Genomic DNA, 26,479 nt, shown 5'->3' with positions numbered 1-26,479 from the left:
GCTTCCGCCGACGCGAAGGGCGGGGCCCCGGAGGGGAGGGGCGGGGTCTGGAGGATGCTGCCGTGAGAGGCGGAGCCGAGGAGATCCCAGAGGCTTCGTGCGTGAGGGCCTCGCGGTGTTTCCCCAGCGGAGAAGAGAACAGACTCCCAAGGCTCAAAAACTCATCTTTATTGGGAAGACTCAGAACAAACAACCTTTACCCCCCCACCTTCAAGCTCGGGGGAGGAGAGCTAAGGATCTGCACCTTTCTCCCATATGTACACTCCAGAATCCGCCTGGAGAAGGTGCCCCCATTCGTGGGGGCTGAGGCAGCTTTACAAGCTGGTGCATGGGAGCCAAGCCCCTTTTCCTCTCCGGAGTCGGTTTTCTCATTTGTAAAATGGGCTCAGGGGAAACCGGTGCTACGGAGCTTCTCACCAGCGCTGAAGATGTCCCATTCAGAAGGATGAGGAGGTCGGAAGACTGACCAAGGGTGGCCCAAGGGGATGGAGGTTCTGGACATCCTGGTTGGGTTTCCACGGCCCCTTCCACCTCCCTCCCTCCCCACCCAGCGCCTCTCCTCCAGCGCCTCGGGGCTACGTGGCCTCTGGCCCCGGGGACAGGAGGCCTCCCCCAAAGCCCACCTCGCGGTACTGGTTGGGGAACATGTTGCTGCCCACAAGGCTGGCAGTGCCCCCGTCCCCGGGGCCTGGGGCCTGGTATGAGTCCAGCGTCATTGGCTCGGGGCCGGAAGGCTCTCCAACAGCAGGCCCGGCGGCCCCATTGCCCGTGACAGCGCTGGCGAGTGGCGGCGCCGGGGGCAGCATGTCCAGCATGGTGAAAAGTGTAGGGGCCGCGGCGTCATCGTAGGCAAAGCCATCGTCCAGGAGGTCCGGCCCACCGGGGGGCTCCAGGCCAGGTAGGGACACGGTGCCAGGGAAGAAGTCTGTGTCCGGCAGCAGGGCTGACGGCGGGAGGAACGGGCCTGCAAGGGATGAAAAGACAGAAGGAAGTAGGGTGGCTTTAGCGGCAACTTCTGGCCACGCCCTAACTCCAATGCTCCGATAGTACTAGATGCATGATCACTGTGGCCTCCTTTAATCCCAAGGAGAACGCTGGGGTAGGGACGATCACCATTCTCGTTTTATAAGCAAAACGAGGCAAAATGATTCAGTCACACACAGCAGGTGAGTTGTAGCACCAGGGTTCAAACCATGCTCCTGCAAGGCTGGGTTGTTTTCCCAAAACATAAAGAAGTTGAAGCTCTAAAGTCACCCCTCCCCCAAATTATAGAGACCACCCAAAAAGTGAAATCCCCACACACAGGAGACCCAAATGAGAAGTCAACAGTCCCCACACTGGAAGGTAAAATTATGTGTCATTATAGGAGAGTCTCTCTCTGAGACAAGACAAACCTCACCAACAAGAGTATATTATGCTTATCTCAGAAAGAGACCCAGGGCTGCTGGGGCTCTATTTTCCAACCTCCCTTACAGCTAAATGTGGTCACGTGACTAAGTTCTCCTGGTTGGAAGGTGGGCATGATGGCTGGAGCTTTGGCAGCCATCTTGTACCATGAGATGGAGACTACGAGTTGAAAATGGCAGGTGCTTGCTTGGGTCTCTGATGATCATACAGCCTCCAAACCATCCCAGGACTATCTACCTCTGTTTATCTGAGAGGAGAAATAAAGTTCTAGCATGTTGAAGCCCCTGTTAATTTGGGTTTTGCTGTGAACACATCTAAACGTGATCATAACAAATGCAGCTGGCATTCCTGTCCAGCCAGTTCCTAAGATCTCCTGAGCACTAACTCCATGCCAGCCACTATGCTAACTAACTGTGTGATATGACCTCACCAAATTCTAAAAAAGGACCCTAACAGGTAAGGTTTCCATCTGACAAATGAGATCCCAAAGAGGTCACACAGTGGCTAAATTCAGGCCTCAGAATCCAAACTTGGTCTGATTCCAGAAGCCACGCTCCTAACCATTATACTATCATGCCAGAGCAGTTTGCCCCAAGGATTGGGGGGGGGGGCTTTAGGCACTGAGAAATTGGGGTGATGGAAGAGGTAGATGAACGGCGGTGGCTAATGAAGAGAGGCTTTGAGAATTGGGGATTGAAGGCTGGTGAAGTGGGCTTGGGTTGGTGGTTGCTATGGGTGGAGCTCTGGGCATTGGTTACCGGGTGCAGTGGATGGGGGAGCAACAGGTGATACTTGAAACCTCCAGGGTGGGACTGGCTGGAGTAGTCTAGGCTCAGCAGACTCTGAGTTGGTGGACTGGAAGCTGGGCACCCTGGGGTAGCTGGGGTAGTAGGGGGCAGCGCTCTTAGAGCTGGTGGTCAGCGGGTCAGGAGGCTTCTGATGGCGGCCAGATAGGGCTGCAGTTCATGGGACGTGGAGGCTGGAGTGTAAGCTGAGATGAAGGCCAGAGGGTGGTTGGGCTAGAGACAGGCTCTGAGTTAAGGTTGGCTGGCTCTGACAACCCCTCCCATTTATCTATCGTTTATCTACCCTGCTACCCATTCTATGGTGTTTCATCACTCATCTGTACACGTGCCCAGGGACAGCTCCCTGCTCCACCGCACACTCGGTGACCTCAGCTATGAGACTTTACCTTCTGGGCCTCGGTTTCTTCACCAGTAAAATAAGAGGGGTGACGCAATTGTGTCGATTCAACGAGTACACATACACAACGCACTTATGTGCCCATGATATAGTGTCTGTAAAAATAAATGCATTAAAATCTAAAAGGCCAATGAGGGAGGTATATGGAGAAACTTTTCAGAGGAGTCCCTGAGGCTCTGAGAGGTGGAGAAACTTGGTGAAGGTCACACAGCAAGTGAATGGCCCAGCAAGTGAATGGCCCAGACTGTGTCCAGAACTGTTCTTTCTTGGGGCGCCTGGGTGGCTCAGTCGTTAAGCGTCTGCCTTCGGCTCATGTCATGATCCCAGCGTTCTGGGATCGAGCCCCACATCGGGCTCCCTGCTCAGCGGGAAGCCTGCTTCTTCCTCTCCCACTCCCCCTGTTTGTGTTCCCTCTCTCGCTGCCTCTCTCTCTGTCAAATAAATAAATAAAATAAAATAAAATAATAAAAAACTGAACTGTTCTTTCTACTTCATGCTGCTGCCTAAGATGCGAGTTTCTGGCCTTGGGGGAGCTTTCGGAGGGCCCCGAAGAGGCCAGAAGCAGGACTGCAGCTCACCCTCATCCCACCTCAAAGAACAGGGGCTTGCACTGAGCGGGGACCCATCTGAGCCATGACCCACCTGAGTTGGGGTTGGGCAGGAAGTGATCCAGGAAGGCTGGCTTTTTCTTCCGCCGTTTGCTCTCGATGCCATGGGGGTCTGAGGGAAGACAGAGATGAGGACCCCCGGACCCTCACAGCCCCTCCTCCGCAGCCTAGGGCTTAGCCATCCCCTCCCAGGAACCTGGAGATGGGCATGGAAAGGGGCAGAGGGGACACACCAGAGCTGTTCAGCTCCCCGAGGACGTCAGGTATCCCCCGTTTCCGCTTCTTGTCCACGCCATAGCTGTCTGTTCGGGAGACACCAGGGGCAATGTTAACCATCAAGAATAATAATTAAGAATTAATTATAGAGACCACTTAGGAAGTCATTGAACTGTTCTAGTTCTTGGCCAACTAATGCAAATAGATGTCCACATCTTAATCAGAATGAAACCCAAACCTACTTCTAGCCACACTGGCCTCTTTGTTGTTCCTGGGACGCCGCAGGCACAATCCTGCCTCAGGACCTTTGCACTTGTTACTCCAGCTGCTTGAAACACTATTTCCCAACTCCCACCACTTCCCCTGGAGAATTGCTTAGTCATGCCCACATTCTCAGCTCAGCGATCCCCTCCTCCAGGAAGCCCTCCCTGATCTCCAAGCTTGGGTCAAATGCCCCCTCTGAGCAATCTGAGTCCCCTGAGCAGTTCCATTCACTATAGGACTGTGAGTCTTATGAGGGTGGGGCTGAGGCTATCTGGGGTCACTGCTGTGTCCCCAGCACCACCCACTACAGGGCCAGACATGAGCAGGCATGCTGAGGGGAGAAATAATCAAATACTCCCCAAATGCCATGAGGCAGGTACTATTACTTCCACTTTACAAAGGAGGAGACTGAGGTGCAGAGAGAGGCCAAGGTCACACGACCGGTAAGAGGTAGAGCCAGGAACTGAACCCCTGTCTGGACAGTCATGAGCCCTGTGTTTTACTCCTGCCTCTTCCCCTGTCCCCTCTAGGCCAAAGCCCTGGTCTCTGGGCAGCGGGTCACCCTGGATTGCCGTGGTTACCATGGTCCCGAGGCAGGTACGTGAAGGGCAGAGGCTCACTGCAGACCCCATCAGTAAGCCGCTGCAGGAAGACGTTCACGGTCACAGGCTCAGCGATTTCCAGGTCCTCGTAGGGCGGTGTCTTGAACACGATGGCAATCTGGCGGTGCACATCGGCCTGGGAGAAGTCAGCCCGGCCTTCCCAGGAGGCCCTGCTAAACACCACCGATATATCCTCTGGCGGGAAAGTGGGGACATCAGCTGAGCCAGGACACTGGCCCACCGGGCCCCCAACTCATTCAGCTGCCCCCCAAATCAATATTGATATTCTCTTGAAAATACATATGTATGTATATGTATATACATAAAGTTCAAATACATTTGATTTAAGTGAGCTCTATGCCCAACAGGGGGCTTCAACTCACAACCCCAAGATCAAGACTCGCACGTTCTACCAACTGAAACAGCCAGACGTCCCCGATATTGATATTCTTTTTTTTTTATAAAGATTTTATTTATTTATTCGACAGAGATAGAGACAGCCAGCAAGAGAGGGAACACAAGCAGGGGGAGTGGGAGAGGAAGAAGCAGGCTCATAGCGGAGGAGCCTGATGTGGGGCTCGATCCCAGAACGCTTAACTGCTGTGCCACCCAGGCGCCCCTCGATATTGATATTCTTAAGAATAAAACTAATGATGGGGGCACCTGGGTGGCTCAGTCACTTAAGCGTCTGACTCTTGGTTTCGGCTCAGGTCATGATCTTGGGGTCATGAGATCGAGCCCCCCGTTGGGCTCCGTGTTCAGCAAGGAGTCTGCTTGAGACTTTCTCCTTCTCCCTCTGCCCCTCCCCCACTCAAGTGTGCATGTGTGCGCATGCTCGCTCGCTCTCTCTCAAACAAATATTTTTTAAGATTTTATTTATTTTATTTTAGAGAGAGAGAGAATATGCACACATGAAAGCAGGGGGAGGGGCAGAGGGAGAGGGAGAGAATCTCAAGCAGACTCCCCGCTGAGTGCAGAGCCCAAGGAGGGGCTCCATTTCATGACCCTGAGATCATGACCTGAGTGGAAACCAAGAGTCAGACCCTTAACTGACTGAGCCACCCAGGTGCCCCTCTAAAACAAATAAATCTTAAAAAAAAAAAAAAAAGAATAAAACCAATCATAGCAGTAGCAGCCAACCTCCTGTCGAGCACACATTGTGTGCCAGTCACTAAGTGTTTTATATATTTTTATATAAATTATCTCATTTAATCCTTTAACAACCTGAGAGGCAGGTAGAATTAATATCCCCACCATGTCAGAAGTCCCCCAGACCACTGTCAGATTTAGTGATTCACTAAGGGGACTCACAGGACTCAGCGTATAGTCATACTCATGCTATGATTTATTATAGCAAAAAGATACCTAGCATCCTCCTCAGTAAAGGGAAAAGGTGCCTGCAGTGAAGCCCAGAGGAAACTGGTCACAAGCTTCCAAGAGTCCTCCCCCGGCGGAGTCACAGAGAACATGCTAATGCCCCGCCCCCCGGAACAAACTATGACAACACATGTGAAATGCTCTCTATCACTGGAGACTCAGCACCCAGGGTTTTCATTGGTGGCTGATTATATAGGCACTCTGTACCCGGCATACATCAAAATTTCAGACTCCCAGAAGCAGAGCAGGTGTGCAGCACAATCCACACTGTCCATACAAACAGTTTAAGCACAGTGAGCCCCTCTCATCAGTCAGGGAATAGTGGGAGCGCCCTCAAAATCCAAATTCTCAAAAGCCAGCCAAGGGTCAACCTTGTAAGCAGGCCTTTCAAAGGATAATAGTCTCAGACCTGCTATGTTAACTCTTTGACACACCCATTTTAAATATGTGGAAACTGAGGCTTAGAAGGGGAAAGAGACTTACCCAAGGTCACACAGCTGGTAGTGAATAGTCAGGATCCAGGACTCTCTTCTACCTGCTATTTCTTTTTCTTGTCTTATTGCATTGCCTCTCATCACACTAATTCCATCTACTAAGGCTTTATATATATCAAACACACACAGGTTGCCTCTAAGTCACACAACAATCTTACGAAAAAAGTACCTTTAGGAAACCCATTATATAGAGGAGGAAGCAGAGGCACAGAGAGGTGAAGTCACTTGTCCAAGGTCACAAAGCCAACATGTGGTGGAGCCAAGATAGGAATCCAGGTGGGCTACAGCTCTTCACCACCAGCTCCTAAGGGCTTGGGGAACTTACCTAATACCTCTGGGCCTAGTTTCCTCACCTAAACAGAAGCAAAATCAGAATACCTACCTCACAGGGTTGCTAGGAGGATTAACTGAATCACTCAAGTAAAGGTGCTCAACCCCCGTTAGGTATGATTGCTTTCATTGGCATTATGCAAAGTACTAGCTTCAGGCCTGGCACTCAGAAATTCTGTAGTGTAGTTCTTGGTAAGTGAGAACCTGTCTCATCCTAACACCAACTCATTTTAGGGATAAGGAAACAGAGGCTCGGTGAGGGGTGGGGGTAGTGAAGTCACCAGCCTGAGGCTGGACAGTGAACAAATGATGGAACAAGACCCACATCTGCCTCTAGTTATTCACGCACACGTGGAACGGTTCCCCTGCTCTGGCCCCAACTCCCAGGACCCTAACAATCTCCTTGGCATTGCTCAGATCTTGGTTCAAATATCACCTCCTCTGGGAAGCCTTCCAAGGTGGCCAGACTATGTCTGGTCTTCCTGCTGTTTGAGTGCTTTCGTCCAGTGTTAGCGTTTGGTCTTCTTCCCTCTCAGCAGGACTCACACTTGTAACTTGTGTTTCTTTCCCTCCCCCGCCAACTGAACTGGGAGCCCTGCGAGAGCAGAGCCCGGGCCGGTCTCTGTCATCACTGTGTCCCAGCACTGCCTAACACAAGGGTCCAGTGCACAGGAACCACTCAATCTCCATTTGCTCGTTCACTTAAAATTTTCTAAGAACCTCCCACTGCTGGGCATATATCCAAAAGAACTGAAGACAGGTGTTCTAACAAAAACTTAGGCACGAACGTCCGAATGTTCGTAGCAACACATCGCGATAGCCAAAAGGTGGAAACCACCCAAATGTCCACCAAGTTACGAACGGATAAACAAATTAGATATCCATACAAAGGAGTATCATCCCGCCATACAAACGAAGCACTGACGCGTACTATCCCGTGGATGAATCCTGAAAACATTAAGCTAACTGTAAGAAGCCAGCCACGCAAGGCCACATAGTGTAGGATTCCATTTATGTGAAATGTCCGGAAGAGGCAAATCCCCAGACAGAAACGGATGAGTGGTTGCCAGGGGCTGGAGGAGGGAAGATGACGGAGTGACTGCTTATATAATGGGGTATAAAGGGGTATGGGGTTTCTTTCTCGGCTGATGAAAACGTTCTGGAACTAGGTAGTACTGGCTCCACAACATTGTGAGTGTACTAAATGCCACGAATCGTACACTTTAAAATGGTTTTTAGGGGCGCCTGGGTGGCTCAGTTGTTAAGCATCTGCCTTCGGCCCAGGGCCTGATCCCAGGGTCCTGGGATCGAGCCCTGCATTGGGCTCCCTGCTCCGCTGGGAGCCTGCTTCTTCCTCTCCCACTTCCCCTGCTTGTGTTCCCTCTCTCGCTGGCTGTCTCTCTCTTTCTGTCAAATAAATAAAATCTTTTAAAAAGATAAAATAAATAAAATAAAATGGTTTTTAAATTTTTTCTTAAAGAATGAAACTTGTGCTCCCCCCAAAAAATGAACAAGTAAAAGAATTTTTTTTTCCTGAGAACTTCATGAGTGCTTGACCTTGGACCGAGTAGTCTGGGGGACACAACTGCTCACCGTGACAGCCCAGCCCTATACAACCCAGTGGGGCAGACAGACATTAACTACATAATCACAGAGCATGAGAAAGGATTGGAAGGGATCCCTGAGGCCGTGACAGGTTCTCCCACTCTGCTCCCTTCTTGCCCCGTTGGCCTTGCTGCTCCTCCAGCAATGAGACCTGCTACCACCCCAGGGCCTTTGTACGTGCTGTTCCCTCTGCTGAATCACTCTTCCCTAGAGAGTCACACAGATGCCTCAAGGCTCCAATGACATCTCCTGACAGTGGTCTTCCCTGGCCCCACTGAGTAAAATTGTGCCTACAACCCCTCCAGCCATTCCTCCCTATCCCCTTACTCTGAATACTACTTTTTCCTCCATCTTCCTGAAGTTTTTTCAGCTTTCTTCTTCTTTTTTTTTTTTTAAGATTTTATTTATTTATTTGTCAGAAAGAGAGAGTGAGAGAGCACAAGCTGGGGGAGTGGAAGGCAGAGGGAGAAATAGGCTTCCCACTGAGCAGGGAGTCCAACATGGGGCTCGATCCCAGGACCCTGGGATCATGACCTGAGCTGAAGGCAGACGCTTAACCGACTGAGCCGCCCAGGTGTCCCTCAACTCTCTTTCTTCCTTTTTTATTTTTTCCGGAAGAACGATTATGAGCACAGACCACCTTCATTCAAATCCTGTCTCTTCCTGCCTAGCTGTGTGACCTTGTGCAAGTTACTTAACCTTTCTGTGCCTTAGTTTCCTCATCTATAAAAGGGAGCTAATAATTGGACCTACATAATAGAACTGTTAGGCAATCAGATGATCTAATGAGTGAGGTGTAGAAAGTGCTATTATGAGCTCGGCTCATAATAAGAGCAAGACACATGTTCGCTGGGGCGCCTGGGTGGCTCAGTAGAGTAAGCATCTGCCTTCGGTTCAGGTCATGATCCCAGGGTCCTGGGATTGAGCCCCGCATCAGGCTTCCTGCTCCGCTGGGAGCCGGCTTTCCCTCCCCCACTCCCCCTGCTTGTGTTCCCTCTCTCGCTGTCTCTCTCTCTGTCAAATAAATAAATAAAATCTTTAAAAAAAAAAGATACATGTTAGCTCTTTAATACCCTTGGTGGTGATGTTATTTATAATAGAGTCACAGGATGAAGAATGCAAAGGATACAGAAAAGATATATACAGTAAGACGGAAAGCTCCGCCACCCAGGCAATGCAATGTGCACCTGTTGTTGGTTTTATCGTGGCGGTGGTGGTGTTGCTGTTGTTGTTATTGTTGTTGTTTTAAGTAGGCTCCACGCTGGGCGTGGAGCCCAATGCAGGGCTTGAACTCACGACCCTGAGATCAAGACCTGAGCTGAGATCAAGAGTCAGAGGCTTAACCGACCGAGCCACCCAGGCACCCATGCCTGTTTTTTAAAAACCCTATTTGAAGATGGGACATTGGAACCCACATGAACAAAGTGGAGGAGATACTTCTGCCACTCTCCGCTTTCTTCATCTGTAGCCCTCATCCAGCTGCCCTAAAGCATTTATTCACTCAACTCCAGGATTTTAATGTCAGAGTCCCCCGGAGCTCGTGGTGGGCACAGCCTGGCACCCGGCACGGCCAGCACACGCAGCTCTCCATGTTTGTACATGAACCGGTGAGTGAGCAGCTCCGTGCGGGAATAAACCAATTGGCTGTTGCAGTCTGACTCCAAAACCGGAGTTCTGGCTCCTTCCACTGCGCCGGCCCCGTTACCCAGCTCCGCCTCACACTCCCACCCTCTCAGGCTCCCGGGCTCCCACGGGCACAAGCCACCTGACGCCACTCCGCCCCCGCGCTGTCCCAGGTCCCTCACCTTTCTGCACCTTGTCGCACAGCAGGTAGAGCTCCTCGCCACCCGTGCACGGCCCGCTCTCCTTGTTGATTCGGCAAATCCGCAGCTCTGATGTGTTTGTGGACTCTGCGCAAGCGCGAGAGGAAGTGGTATGTAAGAAAACACGGGAATTCAGTCGTCAAACCCTCAGCAGGCAACCCGTGGGGGCCCACCCTGCACCATGCAGAGATGGGAAATGGAGAAGCCGGGGCGCCCCATCCTCCCCGGGACCCCGCGGTCCGGGGAGAAAAAGAAGATGCTCAGACAGAGGGGTCGATGGACAGTCGCGAGTCCTCCATGCTGAGGCACAGTGAGTGTCCCGCCCAAAGGGAGACCATCAGCCCTCAGAAGAGAGTTGGCGGGGTCAAGGATCAAGACCATTCTTAGACGAGGATTAATGGCTTGAAATCTATAGTAGACACCATCGTTTTGCCTGTCTAGCAGTCCCAGCCCTTCTGTTGACAGCCCCTCTATTTCCCTTCCAGGAAACAGCTCCCTGCCCCACCATGCCCCCATTTCAGTCCTGGGGATTGGGTAGGGCCAGACCCACCCCCTAGCTCAGCAGTGATCACGTGCCCCAAACCTGGCCAATTAGAGCATTGCATCCCTCTGGCCAGAGCTGATTGGTCAGAGAGGAGCACATGACCCAAACCAGGCCAATGAGAGATAGCCCTGAGACTCCAACCAAAAATACTGTGTAAGAGAAGCTCTCTTTGGACATGGGGGAGAGATTCCAAGCTGGTAGGATATAAGCCTAGAGGTGCATACAGTCATTTTGCCTCCATCATGGGAGGGCTGTGCCAAAAATTACTCTAACTTGAAGGAAGTACAGTTGAGAGATGGAAAGAGACAGGTCCCAAATGAAATTGCTGAGTACCTGGATACAGCCAGACCTGAAGCACTTTACTACCTCTGGACCTTCTTAGTTAATGGAACAAATTCTTCTTTTTTTTCCTCCTTCAGCCCATTTGAGTTGGAATTCTATCACTTGCACCCATAAAAGCCCTGGCTGGATTAATTTCTCTCCCCATCTTGATGCTTGTGGCAGTCACTATAGGCTGCTAAAACCTAACAGCCATTCCCAATCTCCTCTTCCATGCCCATATCCCTCTCCAGACTTCCTTGCAACTAGGGGCCACCATGAGACCCAGTTCTGGCCAATGAGACACACGCAGAAGTCTACCAGGGGGATTCTGGGGAATATATTATTTTCTGTATAAAAGAGAAAAGTATTACTACTCATGCTGCCTCTTCCCTAGAATTGCCTAGTACAGTGGCACAGGTTGTGCACTCTACAATACGAGAAGGCCTCGTGTCCATAGGCTACCTCATAAATGCTGACCACTGGAATTGGGCAGTGTACAGCCTGCACACCATACAGGGTGACACTGCCCATCATGCCTTGAACACAGACATGATATCTGGAGCTGTGGCAACCAGCTCACGACCAAGGGAATCACAGAGCTGAACCAGTGCCTTGATATTGCTGGGCCGCTGAACCAACACGAACAGACTTAATATTGAGACAAATAAAAATAAAGAACTCCCTGTTCGTTCATGCCATCATACGTGGGGCTTTCCAGTACTTGTAGACAACGACAATCCTAACACCCCCAGCACCCTAGACTCACTCTTGTCATAGACAGGCTCAGACAGCACGGGGTCCATCCTGCGCATCTGTCCCTGCTGGTCCCTATATGAGGCCTGGAAGCAAATCCTCACGACATTCATGTCCACCTCTTGGTGGTTCTTCAGGGAGCCGGCTGTAGGGGAGATACGGGAAGGCTGAGGATGGGGGACGGAGATGGCAGGGAGGGAAGGGATGGGGCTGCGGAGACAGGGGATACCCGAGACAGGAGAAGGTGAGGGGAAGGGGTGGCAGAGGGTGCGAGGGGTTCAGGAGGACGACACGGTCAGGCTGGTTTCAGGGACTCACCATTGTAAGGGTCGATGCCCAGCTGAATCTTCCGCTCAATGGCGGCCTCAATCTCCTTCTTTCGCACACACTGGATGCCCAGATTGTTAAAGCTGAATGGGGAGGGGGAGGAGTGGGTGAAGGGAGGTCTCATGACGAGGCGGGTCTAGCCCTAAACCACAGGAGGACTCCGGCAGATGCTGCCTCGGGGCTCACAGTCTCAGGGGCCCCAGCACCAGGAGGGGCCCGGGGTCTCAACCTCTCAGGAGTGTTGGGGATTCTCGAGAGCGCCTGGGAGTGCCCCTCACCATTGCCACATGAAAACACTGGCCCACCTCCTTTGTAATAAGAAAACTGCAAAATAAACATCAATGCGATTTTTAAAAAGCTCATCAACACGGCGAGGATCAAAACGTTTGAGGACGCTCTGTCCTGGGGACGTTGTGAAGAATCAAGCACTTTCCCCCACGGCAGGTGGGACTGTACATTGCTCCAGCAGTTACGTCTCGGAGGACAATATGGCAGTATTCATTCATTCCACAAATGCTTCCTGAGCACCTGCTGTGTCCCAGGCAGCGTGCTAGGCACTGGGGAGGGCACAGCGAGGAACAAAAGAGAAAAGCCCTGCTCTCACGGACCTTACATCTTCGCTAAATTAGAAATCACTGAAAGGTTACAGTGAAAGTAAATTGCTGAAGTTAGAGACAGCGAGTTCATCTCTAGGAATCTATCCTACAGAAGAAATGATATATACGTAAAGCCATGCATTTAGTAACAGGGCCACAGGAGCTTGGAACCATCCTAAGGGCCCATGACTAGGGAGCTTGCTCGATTAATGGTATACAGCTGTCTGCTGAAATACTATGCAGCCAAGAAAAAGGATAAAGCAGCTCTAAATGCTTATAGGAATGATCTCCAAGATGTACTGGAACATAAAAACGAGGTACAGGTGTCTGCCACCATTTGTAAGGGGAGAAAAACATACACGTGCATAGAATGTTTTTAATCACCTCCAGGAAGGGCCACCAACAGCTGCATGACCAAAGATGGAAGGAAATTTATTTTTCACTGTACAGTCTTTCTGAATCTTTTTAAAAAATGTATTAAAAACGTATAAATAATCAATGAAAGAAAGAATGATCTTGCAGATAAGTCAGGTCTGGAGTCAAATCCCTGCTCTGCCATTGGCTGTCTGGGCTCATTTACTCCTCCAAGTCTCAGTTTCCACCTCGACAAAATGGGGATAAATACAAGTGTGTGTGAAGGTGTGTGCAGCAGGGGGCCAGGCTTAGGCACGCCCCTCCACCACCCCCAGGCCTGGCCTTGGTCTTCCCGTCCAGGAAATGCAGTGGGGGAGAATTTGGCCCAGCGGCCCCTTGCCCTAAGGTCTCCCTGGGCATCTCCATGACCTGGGGTGAAGGGCTGGGGGTCAGGGGTCGAGTACCTGTGCCGGGGGCTGACATGAGGCCGGAGCCTCACCCTGCAGACGCCGTCGGTGCAGTCTTTCCCCACGAGGCTGTGGGGGTGGACTCGGTGAGGCCAGTCCTTCCACACCAGGCAGGCGGTCACCTCCACCTCCCGGAGCCCTCCACAATCCCGGAGCTGCAGGGAGACAGGTGCACTTTTGGGGTCCCATGGCAGACACCTGCACCCATCCAAACTCTCTGGGGCCTCCTTTGATAGCTCCCCAACCTTCTCCCCCAGGATGACGGAAGGGGGTTTGTTTAAGACCCCTCTGAGATCCTAAACCAAAGGCTTCCGACTGGTGGCCTGGGGGCCTCATAACATGATAGCTGCCCCGCAGATGTGCCTTCTTCGGCCACTATGAGTTTTAAAAACGTGGATGCACACACGGTCTCAAAGTACTTCCCACAGACAACTTACTAATGAGGAAAGCACCTTCACAGCGGAAAATGCACTGGACACCACCTAAATCAGGGATCAAGGTCAGCATCACCAATACTGGGCCAAAATGACCTGGGCAGTCTGACGGGCTGCACTGGGAAGGCACGACATCACTTCTGTGACAGCCCCCCAGAAGTATGTCACCCGAATCTCACCGTGATTCTTCAAATGAGCCCAAATCGGGGGTCATCGGGTGAAAAAAATCAGGGTTGTGAAAGCCAATAAAAAGATGGGCATCATATTTCAGTGAAAATCGAACAAATAATGTATTTTGACTTGGCTGGTAATTACAGTGTATATGTGTGTAAAAATGTATAGAGCTGGACACGTAAGATTCAATCAACTGGATGTTGATTAAAAAAGGGGGGGGGAGAGGCCAGAGAGACATGACATATCCTTAACCGGATGCTGGATTAAGGAGGAAGAAATAACTATAAAGCGTATTTTGCGGACAAGTGGGACATTTAACACATTGTTTGATACAATGGGATATTGTTAATTTTCCCAGGGATGCTAATAACATTGTCACCACGCAGGAGCTTACTCGCAGAAGGTGCCCACTGAAGTGTCTAGCGGTGAAGCAACGTGATATCTACAACGCAGTGCAAATAGTTTAGCAAAAACAACGTGTGTACTTGTCCGTCGCACGCGCATGCGCATGTGTCTGTATGGAGGAACGTGACACAGAGAAGGCGGCAAAATGCCAACTGGCGAATACAGCACAGGTGCTCCTTGTACTATTCTTCCCATTTTTCTGTAATTAAAAAATGTTTCGTCCAAACTCATCAAAACGTACACATTAAATATGCGCCCTTTTGCATATATAAATTATACCTCAATAAAACTTTTTTTAAAACTACAAAAAAAAATTTTTTTGTTCAAATTTGGGGAAAATTTGGAGCCTGCATTTGAAAAGGATGAGACAGGGGCGTCTGGGTGGTGCAGCCAGTTAAGCCTCCGACTCTCAGCTTCACTTCAGGTCAGGATCTCATGGTCATTGGACCATGCCCCACCTTGTCCTCCCCGCTCAGCTCCGAGTCTGTTAAAGTTTCTCTTTCCCTCCCTACCCCCTCCAATAAATAAATCAATCTTAAAAATAAAAATAAGGGCACCTGGGTGGCTCAGCTGGTTAAGCATCTGCTGCCATCAAGGACCCTGTAAAGCCTGCTCTGAATTTCCAAAGCCCTTGCCTACCTACAAACAAATAATGAATGAGTGCATCTCTGCGGGGGAGTACCGCCCTCTAGGGGGCATTTGGGATATTGGGGGGGTAATGTGGACTGACACAATGATGGGGACCCAAGCCCACAGCAGGCAGGACCCAGAGCCAGTGATGTCACACAGCCTGCAATAGCAGGGACAGTCCCACACAAGTCCTGCAAGACTTCTGATCCTGCCAATATTCACATCGGGGACAAGCCTGTTTAAAGTGATTAGAGCCAAGAACCTAGCCATTTTACATATAGAGTCCTTTTTTCCATAATTTTTTTTTCAAGATTTTTATTTATTTATTTGACAGAGAGAGAGAGTGAGCACCAGCAGGGGGAGCAGCAGGCAGAGGGAGAGGGAGAAGCAGGCTCCCCGCTGAGCAAGGAGCCCAACACCAGGCTCCATCCCAGGACCCTGAGATCACGACCTGAGCCGAAGGCAGATGCTTATCTGACTGAGCCACCCAGGCGCCTCTCTTTTTCCCATAATTTAAAAATACACTGAATTTTCAAGGACTTTGGCCACCGTGTTAATTGAGGGAAGACTGGATTTTGTTTAGACTGAGGGATGTTTGCCACTTTGGAAGACCCCATCACCAAATGCAACCCTGGCCATACAGCATTTAATTCACTAAATCCACCTGGCTGGGTCAGGCTGTTTATGGGGCCCCTGAATTCATGAGGTCCCAAGCAACTGCCACCTTTATTATGATTCCCTGGGGCTGTGCCTAAGTATTTACATATTGAAATAAAGGTGCTTTTAAGCTGTATTATTTTCCTTTTATTTCTCCTCCATATTAAAGTTAGGGCATCATGGATTTGGGTGATGATTATGAGTAGAGGGAAGTAATATCGTCTATAAATTCTACCGAGTCAGATAGGGTTAAAGCTATTCATTTAACCAGCTCCCCACTGCAATATTAGGAGATTCAGAAAAGCTCAGAATCAAGTCTCAGGATTCATGAGAACCGCAGGGCTGAAAGTTTCTCGTCTTTAAGACATCACACAAGGCCTTGGAATAAGTCAGACCTGGTACCAAATCCAGGCTCTAGCACTGGCCATCGGCATGATAAACCTCTTTACTCCGTCTTCATCTGTAGAATGGGTATCACTAAGTACCAGGCACACAGGAGTGCTTAGTAAGTACTACAGTAAACTTGTCGGGTGCCCCTGAGCAAGTAACTTCCCTTCTCTGAGCCTCAGTTTCCCGCTCGGAAAGACGGGAATAAAAATCCTAAATCCAGAGCCAGAGTCAGGTCATTCCCTATTGTTGGATATTTACTCTTCTAACTCCCTCAAATCAAAACCGACACCGAGCCAGAAAAACTGCCTGGAAAGACGTAGAATAGCCTGTTGGGGAAAACACAGCCTCAAAGTATCACCGGGCAGGTAAATTACCCATTACAAAGGAACGCTGTCCCCTTACAACAAAGAGCCCCACTGGGCACTCGCTCTTATGGGCTAAATTGCATCCCCCTGCAATTCATATGTTGAAGCCCTAAACCTCAGGACCTCAGGTGATTGAGTTAATGAGGCCATTAGGATGGGCTCTATCCAATCTGCCCGGTGTCCTTGTAAGAGGTCATTTGGACACACAAAGAGACACCAGACGAGTGAGGATGCAGTGACAGGGAGGCCGTCTGCAAGGCAAGGAGACAGACCTTGGAGGAAAGCAAATCTGCTAGCATCTTGATCTGGGACTTGCAGCCTCCAGAGCGCTGAGACAATACATTTCTGTTCTCCAAGCCACCCAGCCTGTGGTGTTTCGTTACGGCGGCCGGAGTACAGGCTCTGACCCCGCATCACTGAGAGGGGGACAGACTGCCGCCCTATGTCTCCTGATGTGAGACACCAAGAAGGCCACAGCATCACCCCTGGGGTGTCCCCCCCAAACCCACGACCTGATCTCATCTGGAAATAGCCAACAAACACGGAACACGGGACATTCGACAAAACATCCATCCTGTCCTCTGCAAATGTCCCCATCCCCAAACACAAAGTCCGATGGAGAAATGAACTCAGGTCAAAAGACACTGAAGACATCTGTCTTTGTCCATGCGGGCTGCTACCCCAAAATGCCATGAACCTGGATGGCACGTAAACGACAGCAATTTCTCTCTTACAGTTGGAGGTTGGAAGTTGAGACGACGGTGTCAGCGTGGTCGGGCTCCGGTGAAGGCTCTCTTCCAGGCTGCAGACCGCCGCCTTCCTGCTGGAAGGGGCCCGCGAGCTGTCTGGAGTCTCTTTTATAAAATCCTCCATCCCAGTCATGTGAGCTCTGCCCTCATAACCTCAGCACTTCCCAAGCCCCCCCCCCCAGTGCCATCACACTGGGGGCTAGGATTGCAACGGATGCATTTTAGGGGGACACAAACATTCAGACCATGGCAAGACCTGCCAGCTCAACACAGCATGTGACCCTGGACTGAATATTAAACAAGTGAACAACAAGAACAACAGCTCTCAAGCGTATTTGGTGGGGGGCGCCTGGCTGGCTCAGTTGTTAAGCGTCTGCCTTAGGCTCAGGGCATGATCCCAGAGTCCTGGGATCGAGCCCCACATCAGGCTCCTCCGCTGGGAGTCTGCTTCTTCCTCTCCCACTCCCCCTGCTTGTGTTCCCTCTCTTGCTGGCTCTCTCTGTCAAATAAATACATGAAATCTTTAAAAATTAAAAAATTAAAAATAAATAAAATCTCGAAAGAAAAAGAATATTTGGGGGCTAATTAGAATATGGGTTTAATATCAGATAATCTCCTTGGAGGAATATTAAGTGTCCAGAGTGTGGCGTTGGTATCATGATTCTATAGCTCCTACATTGTAGGAAAACATCCTTGCTCTTAAGCAATACACACCAAAACACTCTGGGCGAAGGATCATCCTATCTCCAACTGACTTCAAATCTCTATAAATGTCTATATAAAGGGAGAGAAAGACACGAAGCAAATAAGGCAACAGGCATGTTTGCTGCACTATTCTTGTCTATTACTTGTAGGTTTTAAATCTTTCAAAAGAAAAAGATGGGACATGAAGTTGAAAAAAAAAAAAAAGCCCTGTCGATTGGAAAAATGAACAAAATCCTTAAAGGTAAATACGGGGTTATGACAACACCCCTCACTGCATCACACTTGCCCCATTCCTGAAAATCCGGTGATGGACTATACATTGCCAAGTAAACCAGTCTTTTAACCAGAATGTTCCGCCCTGCATGCTGCTTTTGGCCACAATGTCTGGAGCCAAATTAAACAACAACCACCTCGCTGAGTAAGGAGGGAGCCTCTCCGCTGGTGCTGGGCCACCTTCCTGGTTTCCTCGTAGCATCCTGTGGGAGCAGGAACTCCAACCCTATTTTACAGACGAGGAAACTGAGGCCAGCAGAAGCACTGGACTCACCTCAATTCACACAGCTGGAAAGGCTAAAACCACGTCTTTCTGACTCTAAGATCCATATTTGTAACCACTGCGTTGCCTGCTTCCTACGAGGTGGGGGAAGGACGGGGTTGCAAATAGACCTATGAGGACAAATCCCATTGAGGGAGAGGAGGAGAAAAACAGAAGACCTCATGTGAAGGAGATCAGACCTGGGGTGGGGGTCAGGGAAGGCTTCCTGGAGGTGGGCTGAGGCCTTGTGGATGTGTACGGGGTGACCAGGCTTGGGGAGGAAAGCACTACAGGCAGAACAGCATGGGCGAAGGCCTAGTGGCTGGAGGGTGGCGAGTGAGGAGGGGCTGGGTGGGAACTGGCAACAGGAGTCAGGGAGTGAGAGCCTTAGAGGTGCAGGGAGCAGCTTGGGCTTCCTCCTGAGGGCACTAGGGAGCCAAGAGAGGGTTCTGAGCAAGGCAGAAGAGCGGATGTGTAACTCAGCAGGGCCCCTCTGGCTGCCTAGAGGACACTGGGAGCTGATGGCTAGGGAGCAGCCTGGGCCAGAACCCGGGGCTAGTGGAATGATCAGTACACAATTCAGACTCGAGAAACCCTCGGGCGAAGATCCAGAAGCATACGAAGGCGCTGTATCGGGGAGGCGCGAGGAACCAGGCCTCTCAGACACCAGCCAGGAGAAAGAGTCGTGGGTACAACGCTCACAGAGGGCAATTTGGCAATATCTATCAAATTACCTTTGACCAGCAATTCCGCTTCCAGAAGTTATTTGCGTGACATGAAGGAAGTAATAGATGAACCGAGTCGTTCTCTACAGCTTTGCTCAAAATAGGCGATGGGAAACAACCTAACTTACCCACCAACAGAAGACCTGCACAGCGAATCTGCACCCCCCATGCAACGGGGTTCAATGGTAGAGAATGGGACAGCTTTCGACAGGCTGAGGTTAGCTGAGCTCCAAGGTACATTCCTTTTTTTTTTTTTTTTAGTTTTTAAAATTATTTATTATTATTTTTTAAGATTTTATTTATTTATTTATTTTCCAGAGAGAGAGAGAGCGCGCACAAGCAGGGGGAGCTGCAGGCAGAGGGAGAAGCAAGCTCCCTGCTGAGCACGGAGCCAGATGCAGGACCTGGGGTCCTGGATCATGACCCTGGGCTGAAGGCAGACGCTTAACTGGCTGAGCCACCCAGGCATCCCAGATTTTTTTTTTTTTTAAGTAATCTCTGTACCCAATGTGGGGCTCGAACTCAAAACTCTGAGATCAAGAGTTGCATGGTCTCCAGGCTGAGCCAGCCAGGCGCCCCTTCCAGATACATTCTTTTTTTTTTTTTTTTTAAGATTTTATTTATTTATTCGACAGAGATAGAGACAGCCAGCAAGAGAGGGAACACAAGCAGGGGGAGTGGGAGAGGAAGAAGCAGGCTCATAGCGGGAGGAGCCTGATGTGGGGCTCGATCCCACAACGCCGGGATCACGCCCTGAGCCGAAGGCAGACGCTTTACCACTGTGCCACCCAGGCGCCCCTTCCAGATACATTCTTAAGCAAAAAAGACCACTGTGCAGAATAGTATCTAGATTATACTCCTCTCTATGTACAAAGGGGGGGATTGTACATATGTACGCACATGTGTGCCTGTATAATCGTAAACTACTCCCAGAAGGATACATGAGATATTGACAAGAATTTTCACCTCTGGGGGTGTCTGGGGATGCAGTCAGTGGAGCGTCTGACTCTTGGTTTTGGCTCAGGTTATGATCTCGGGGTGGTGGGATCGAGCCCCACATGGGGCTACGTGCTCAGTGCGGAGTCTTCTTGAGTTTCTCTCTCTCTCCCTCTGCTCTTCCCCCCGATACACGCGTGCAACCTCTCTCTCTCAAATAAATACATAGATCTTTTTTTTTTTTTTTTTAATGGTCACCTCTGGGGAGAACCTGGGGCCTGGGCGCAGGAGTGGTGGACTTCTGTTCAGTTTAATTTAAGTTCTGTTAGGTTAATACGTATTAATTAAATTAATTTACATTTTGGGAAGTTTTGAGCCATGGGATTTAAAACTGTAAAACAAAATAAAGATGCATGTAGTGAAAAACCTTACCAGCACCTTATTCATTCAGCACTCCCCTGACCAAAAAAAGTCATGACTATTTTTCCTTCCGGAGTTTCCATAGGCACATACCAGCAAATACAAATAGAGAACTTATTTTCCCCCTTTTTGACACCAAAGGTAGTATAATCCCTGACGAAGGGTTCTGTGCCTCAATTTTTTTTTTTTTGGTTTATTAATATATCTTGGAGATGGTTCCCCATCTAGCCATGCCTAGGGGACGGCTTCATTTTAAAATCTTTCTGTGAGGGGCGCCTGGGTGGCACAGCGGTTAAGCGTCTGCCTTCAGCTCAGGGCGTGATCCCGGCGTTATGGGATCGAGCCCCACATCAGGCTCCTCTGCTATGAGCCTGCTTCTTCCTCTCCCACTCCCCCTGCTTGTGTTCCCTCTCTCGCTGGCTGTCTCTATCTCTGTCAAATAAATAAATAAAATCTTTAAAATAAAATAAAATAAAATCTTTCTGTGTGAACCGAATGTATTTATATTTATCGACACACACACACTCACACACACGCACAGATGCTTATCATGGTTGCATAGGATTCCAGTGTGTAGGTAGATGTTCCCGGACTGCCCCACCAGTGCCCTGCTGATTAATTCTGCAGTTCCCACTTCCTTACACAGCAAGGCTGTGGGGGATAATGCTGCACATCCCTCTTTTCCACCCAGAGGCTGGCTTATCTACATCGTCAATTTCCTAGAAGGGGAATGGCCAGGCCTAGGAGTCACGATGGCAATAATCCTAACACCAGTTCTCTCTCCTGAGCACATACCAAGTTGGAGGCCCTTGGCATGTGTCATTTACTCATCCATGCCTCCTGACACCCCGGTGGTTACTTATTATTATTATTATTATCATTATTATTATTATTATCATCATCATCATCATCATCCCATTTTGTAGAGAAGGAAACTGAGGCACAGGGAGACTAAATAACCAGCCCAAGCCTGCACAGCTAGTAAATGGCAGAACAAGGATTCAAACCCGGCCACTCCAGTTCTTAGGGCCTCCCTTGTGGGCCAGGAGGCCAGCGACCCTGTCCTTCCAGGCAATGATGATTTTGGTCCCTACTGCCAAGTGCCCGGAAGGAGGCCTTTCTTGGAATGTCCTTTGGAATCCGGGGCCAGGTGAGAGTATTCACCGCTCCAACAATAGCAACGACAGTAATAATAACCACCATAAACTACACGAGAAACAGCGGCGCGCGAATCTCGGGGGCGGGGAGGCGCGGCACCCCGCCCCGGGCCTCACCTCGATGGCGGGCAGCGTCTTGCTGGCCTCGGTGCTGCTCTCCCCGAGGATGCTGCCGGCCGAGCGGCCCTCGCACTCGTAGCGGAAGCGCATGCCGCGCTGCTTGGGCTGCTCGGTGATGACCAGGTGCGGCCGCGGCCCGGGGCCCGGGGCCGGAGGCACGAGCCGCCCCATGGGGCAGCCCCAGGGCGGCGGCGTGGCGGGGGGCGGGGGCGCCGCGGGGCCCAGGGTGACGGTGCTCAGGGAAGCCGCTCCGCGAGGCACCAGGCGCGGAAGCCCCTCGCCCGGGCCCGGCTGCGCCCCCTCCAGGCCGAAGCCATTCTCCTTGATGTACTCGTCGATGATCTCTGCGGGAGAAGCAAAAACTGGAGGTGACGCTGATGATAGAAGGAAGGGCCTGATGACCCCCCCCCCCCACGCAGACCTATGCGGCCCCGCCTTTCCCCATCCATTCGTTTCTTCAAGACATAGTCCTTGTGAGCCGAGTGCGTTGCGGGGGAGGACGGGCTCGGCACTGAACCCCCCCAAATCCCTTCCCCTCCTTGCAAACAGCTCCCCGGTTCTTGAGGCCAGAAACCGGGGATCGGCCTGGGTTCTCCTTCTCCTGCACCCTCATGTGCACTCCCCTCCCTAACGCACCTGAATTCCTGTTTCCATCCCCTCTCACCTGGATAAAGGTAGGGCCAGGTAACAGGTGTCCCTGCCTCCTCCTCGCCCCCCGGTTAATAATAACAAGAATAATAGCTGCTCTGCCCCAGCAGTTCCCACCTCAGAAAGCAGCACCACCAGCCACCAGGTGCCCGAGCTGGACGCCTGCACACCTATGTTAGTTGCCCATGATCCCACACCTGTTCCCCATCCTTGAACTACTTCCGCCTCTTACCTCAAATATATGTTTACGCTCCCACCGCTTCTCCCCACACCCCGGCTCCATCCTGGTCCACGCTCACCGTCTCCCCTCTAAACCACTGATCCTGTTCCCCACCTGGCCTCCTCCAAGTGTGTCCCCGACACACAGCCAGAGGTAGCTTATGTCAGACCCTGTCCCCACTGTGCTCAGAGACCTCCCTTGGCTCCCATCTCCCTTAAGAGTCCAAGGCAACATCCTCCCCACTTAAAACCTTCCCCAAATTCTATTCATCTCAGAAAAAAACCAACCACACAAAAACCCACACTCCTGACCCCTGCCACAGAGCCTTGCGTGGACTGGCCCCCTGCTGTCCTGGGCCTTCGGCTTCCCGCCACCCCCCTCTTGCCTCGCTCCAGTGTCTTTTCTGTTGCTTGCTCCGCAAGTCTGGCCCTCTTTGGGGTGTTGTCCTTACTCCCCATCTGCCTATTCCATGCTTCCCCCCATTCAGCCCACGCTGGCTCTTCGTCCTTCGGGTCTCAGCTCAAATGTCATCTCTTCCGAAAGGCCCATCTAGTGTGTGTTTTCCCAGGCCTTCCGCCCCTTTCCTGTTATTTCCTTCACAGCCCTTAGCCCAATCTGACATGATCTTGTTCATTGATTCCTTTTCCTACTGTCTCCCCCACCACAGTGTCAGCTCCAGGAAGTGGGGGGGGGGACCTTGTTTGGTTCGTGGCTGACTCCCCGGTGCCTCGAACGGTGCCTGGCACATGGTGGGCCCTCGGTACAGTTCACTGAAAGAATGAACGGATGCTCACGGTAATGACGACACTCAAGGCGGCTCAGGCGGGGAGACTTTTCTAAGTATCAAGTACTGCCTGTACTTTGGGAACAGGGACATTAAAATCCCCCAACGGTCCTGGAAGTCACACTGCGACCCTCCCCTTGCCCAACAGCAAGGAAGGCCCAGATCCTGCACTGTGGGCACTTGTACTCCTCACCCCACACCGCCACCCCCCCCCCCCCCGCCCAGACCTGCCCTGTGATACTTACCCAATTCATCTGTGGAAGGAAGAGAAAGAGAAAGAGAAAGGTGAGGTCCAGAAAGTGGTCAAGACTTTCATCTTTTAAGACAGATTCCCCAACCCCATCCCCGCCTGGAACCCTCCACCTTTCTCCCTTCCTCCATCCTGGGAAACTGGGCTCTGGCTCCCTGGAGTGCCAAACCCCAGCCCCTATCTCACCCTCTTGGGCTACCCTCCCTTCAGCTCCCAATATTGGGGCCCCAGGGTCAGGGTACCCTCAAGTGCCTTCTAAAAAACATTGAGGCCAGGAATTATAAAGCATCGTTGAGGATCCAAGGAAGCCAAGGGTCTTATGACCAGGAAAAAATTAAACAGCCAAGATTCTAAATAAGATGTGGGGGCGTTCCCTCCCCAAAGCCCACCATAGAACCCGGAGGGGTCACTGGCTAACGTCTGAAGATCCAAGGAGGTCGAGCCTTCACCTCCAGGCAATCACCCGCTCTGCAGCCCGGCCCAGTCCCTCCGCAGCGCCCACCCACCATCCCAGATTTGTTCCCCAAGGGGGTAGTAACAGTGATGCTGGGGAAGCCCCTCATCACCTCCTTAGGAAAGCTCAGTCCTGAAAGGGGCCGTGGAGAAATCAAAACAAACCTCCCATCATTCCATACACAGGACGAGGGGAAGGCCAGAGTGAGCAAGCAAGCCTGGGGTCACACAGCGAGGCAGGCCAGGCCAGGCCAGATGTCCCTTCCAGGGTTGCCTGCCCCAGCCGCTGGCCACAGACGGATCAACGCCAGCCTGCTCCACTCCCAGACCTGTCCTCCACCTCCACTCTCGGGGAGTGGCTCCTGGCAGCCAGACCTTTGCTCCTCGGAAAGCAGTTTTCCTGCTCCCCTTATCTCATGTGATCTGTGAAGTCAGCAGGGCAGGGAAGATACCCCCATTTGGTAGCTGGGGACACTGAGGCTGGGACAGAAGAAGGAACAGGCTGTCGATCCCTGGCAGGGCCAACCTCCGGTCACTTCAACTTGGAAAAATCCTCTTAGGCATCTGTGCTGGATGAACTGGGGACCCGAAGAGGAGTTAGACTTTGCGCCCCCGAGGAGCTCCCAGGCTGCAGGGGGAAACTGAGGCCCAGGCAGCAGTGGCCTGAGCTTTGGACTGTCTCAGTTCAAATCCTGGCTCTGCAACTTGCTAACTGGAGAGCCCTGAGCCCCTCACTTAACCCCTTTGTGCCTTAGTTTCTCCATCTGTAAAATGGACAGTCATAGTGCCTTGTTGGGCTGCTGTGAAAATTAAATGAGCTAATACGTGGGAAGTACTTAAAAGTGCCACCGATAGTAGGCGCTGTGTAAATGCCGGCTGCCAGTGGATAACGTGTTGGGAGACGTTTTATGGACTTGGGTAACCAACCCGCTTTCCCTCTCTAGACCTCAGTCCCCCCCCCACCCCCCATCTATAAAATGAAGAGGGTGGCAGACCTGCTTTCAGAGCATGCAGTGTTGGTTGGAATCCTGTGCAGCCCCAGGCAAGTCTCTCACCCTCTCCGAGTCTTTCTCTATAAAATGAGGTCTGAGCTATCTCAAGGTGTGAACATGAGGATTCGCAATCGCACAGCTAAATTGCTTAGCACCGTGTCTGACCACTCCAGCACCTCCATAAAGTTAGCTAATTGTATTATTATCTAAAAATCCCCTTTGGGGGGGGTGCCTGGGGGGGTCTCAGTTCGTTGAGCAGCCAACTCTTGATTTCTGCTCAGGTCATGGTCTTAGGGGTCCTGGGGTCCAGCCCACATCGGGCTCCGTGCTCAGCCAATAGTCTGCTAGAGGAGTCTCTCTCCCTCTCCCTCTGTCCCTCCCCCTGCTCGCTCTCGCTCTCTCTCAAATAAATAAATAAATCTTTGGGGGAAAAAAACCTCTTTCAGCCAGCAAACATTGGGAACTTCTCCTTACTTAGGGCTCAACTCAAATAACACTCCTCCATCCCACCCCAACCTCCCACACAGACGCGCCACCATCCAGGGACAGCCAGGATGGGCCACACACGAGCAGAAAACCAGCTATGTCTTTCTGGCCTCAGGGCCTTAGCACAGCCTGCTCTCTCACAGAATGCCCTTCCTCCAGTTCTTCTCATGGCCTCCTCCCCCCTCCTTCTCCTTCAGGTCCCTGCTCAAATGTCACCTACTAGATAGGTCTTCCCTGACCACTTTATCTGAGATAGTCCCCTGGTCCCTAAGATAGTTCCAGTCACTCACAGTTACATAGCTTTGTTTTATCATTTTCGTGGCATTGATTAGGATTTGGCATGACTTTGTGTTAAGGGACTCTGATCTGTCTCCTCCTGCAGACTGTGAGCATCTCAGAGGAGGAGACATGTCTGCCCCATGCCCGCTGGATACCCAGGGCCCAGTACGTGTCTAGCCCATCAGAATGAGGGAGATTTTCCCCTCCCACTCTGCCACAGCATTTAGTTCTGCCATCCTTACCCTGCTGTTAGATATCACTGACACCAAGACTTCTTCAGAGCCTTTATCACATTTAATAACCCCACATTTAATTTATTGCCTACATGCCTGCCTCCACATCTAGGTAAGGAACCCATGAGGGCAGAGTCAGGGCTGTCTCGGTCACTGCCGAGTCCCCAGAGCTGCCCAGCACAGGACGAGGTACAGAACAGGCGCTCGATAAATATTTATTGAAGAGATGACATCACAAATTACTCTCAACTGAAACCAAAGATCTTGGGCCAGAAAAAACCTCAGCCTTGTTCCTGCCCAGAACGGGTGCGTGGGCAGTACCTGTCCCCAAAGCCATGCCCCACCTTTCACCATTGTCCACATTCTCAGACCCCATAGGGACCCGGCAGAGCCTCCGCCACAGCCAGGCAGCACTTCTGGGGTCCATCCCAAGATGGACCT

General features: G+C 51.2%; 1 protein-coding gene across 1 annotated transcript in view; it reads right to left on the bottom strand.

Annotated features, from left to right (window-relative positions):
• Positions 1 to 126: 126 nt before the first annotated feature.
• Positions 127 to 26,479, bottom strand: part of RELB (RELB proto-oncogene, NF-kB subunit) — a 28,697-nt gene continuing 2,344 nt past the window's right edge. The window contains exons 3-11 of the mRNA XM_057314476.1: positions 21,691 to 22,037; positions 13,289 to 13,446; positions 11,866 to 11,957; positions 11,561 to 11,692; positions 9,912 to 10,016; positions 4,280 to 4,495; positions 3,452 to 3,520; positions 3,253 to 3,330; positions 127 to 964 (exon numbers count right to left, since the gene is read on the bottom strand). Coding sequence (XP_057170459.1) covers positions 576 to 964; positions 3,253 to 3,330; positions 3,452 to 3,520; positions 4,280 to 4,495; positions 9,912 to 10,016; positions 11,561 to 11,692; positions 11,866 to 11,957; positions 13,289 to 13,446; positions 21,691 to 22,037 — 1,586 coding nt within the window. The 3' untranslated portion in view covers positions 127 to 575. The remainder of the gene's footprint in view (positions 965 to 3,252; positions 3,331 to 3,451; positions 3,521 to 4,279; positions 4,496 to 9,911; positions 10,017 to 11,560; positions 11,693 to 11,865; positions 11,958 to 13,288; positions 13,447 to 21,690; positions 22,038 to 26,479) is intronic.

Source organism: Ursus arctos, unplaced genomic scaffold (genome assembly GCF_023065955.2).
Source record: "Ursus arctos isolate Adak ecotype North America unplaced genomic scaffold, UrsArc2.0 scaffold_19, whole genome shotgun sequence".
NCBI lineage: Eukaryota > Metazoa > Chordata > Mammalia > Carnivora > Ursidae > Ursus > Ursus arctos.
The sequence above is the reverse complement of the archived record's forward strand: the minus strand, read 5'-3'. Positions and strand labels throughout refer to the sequence as shown.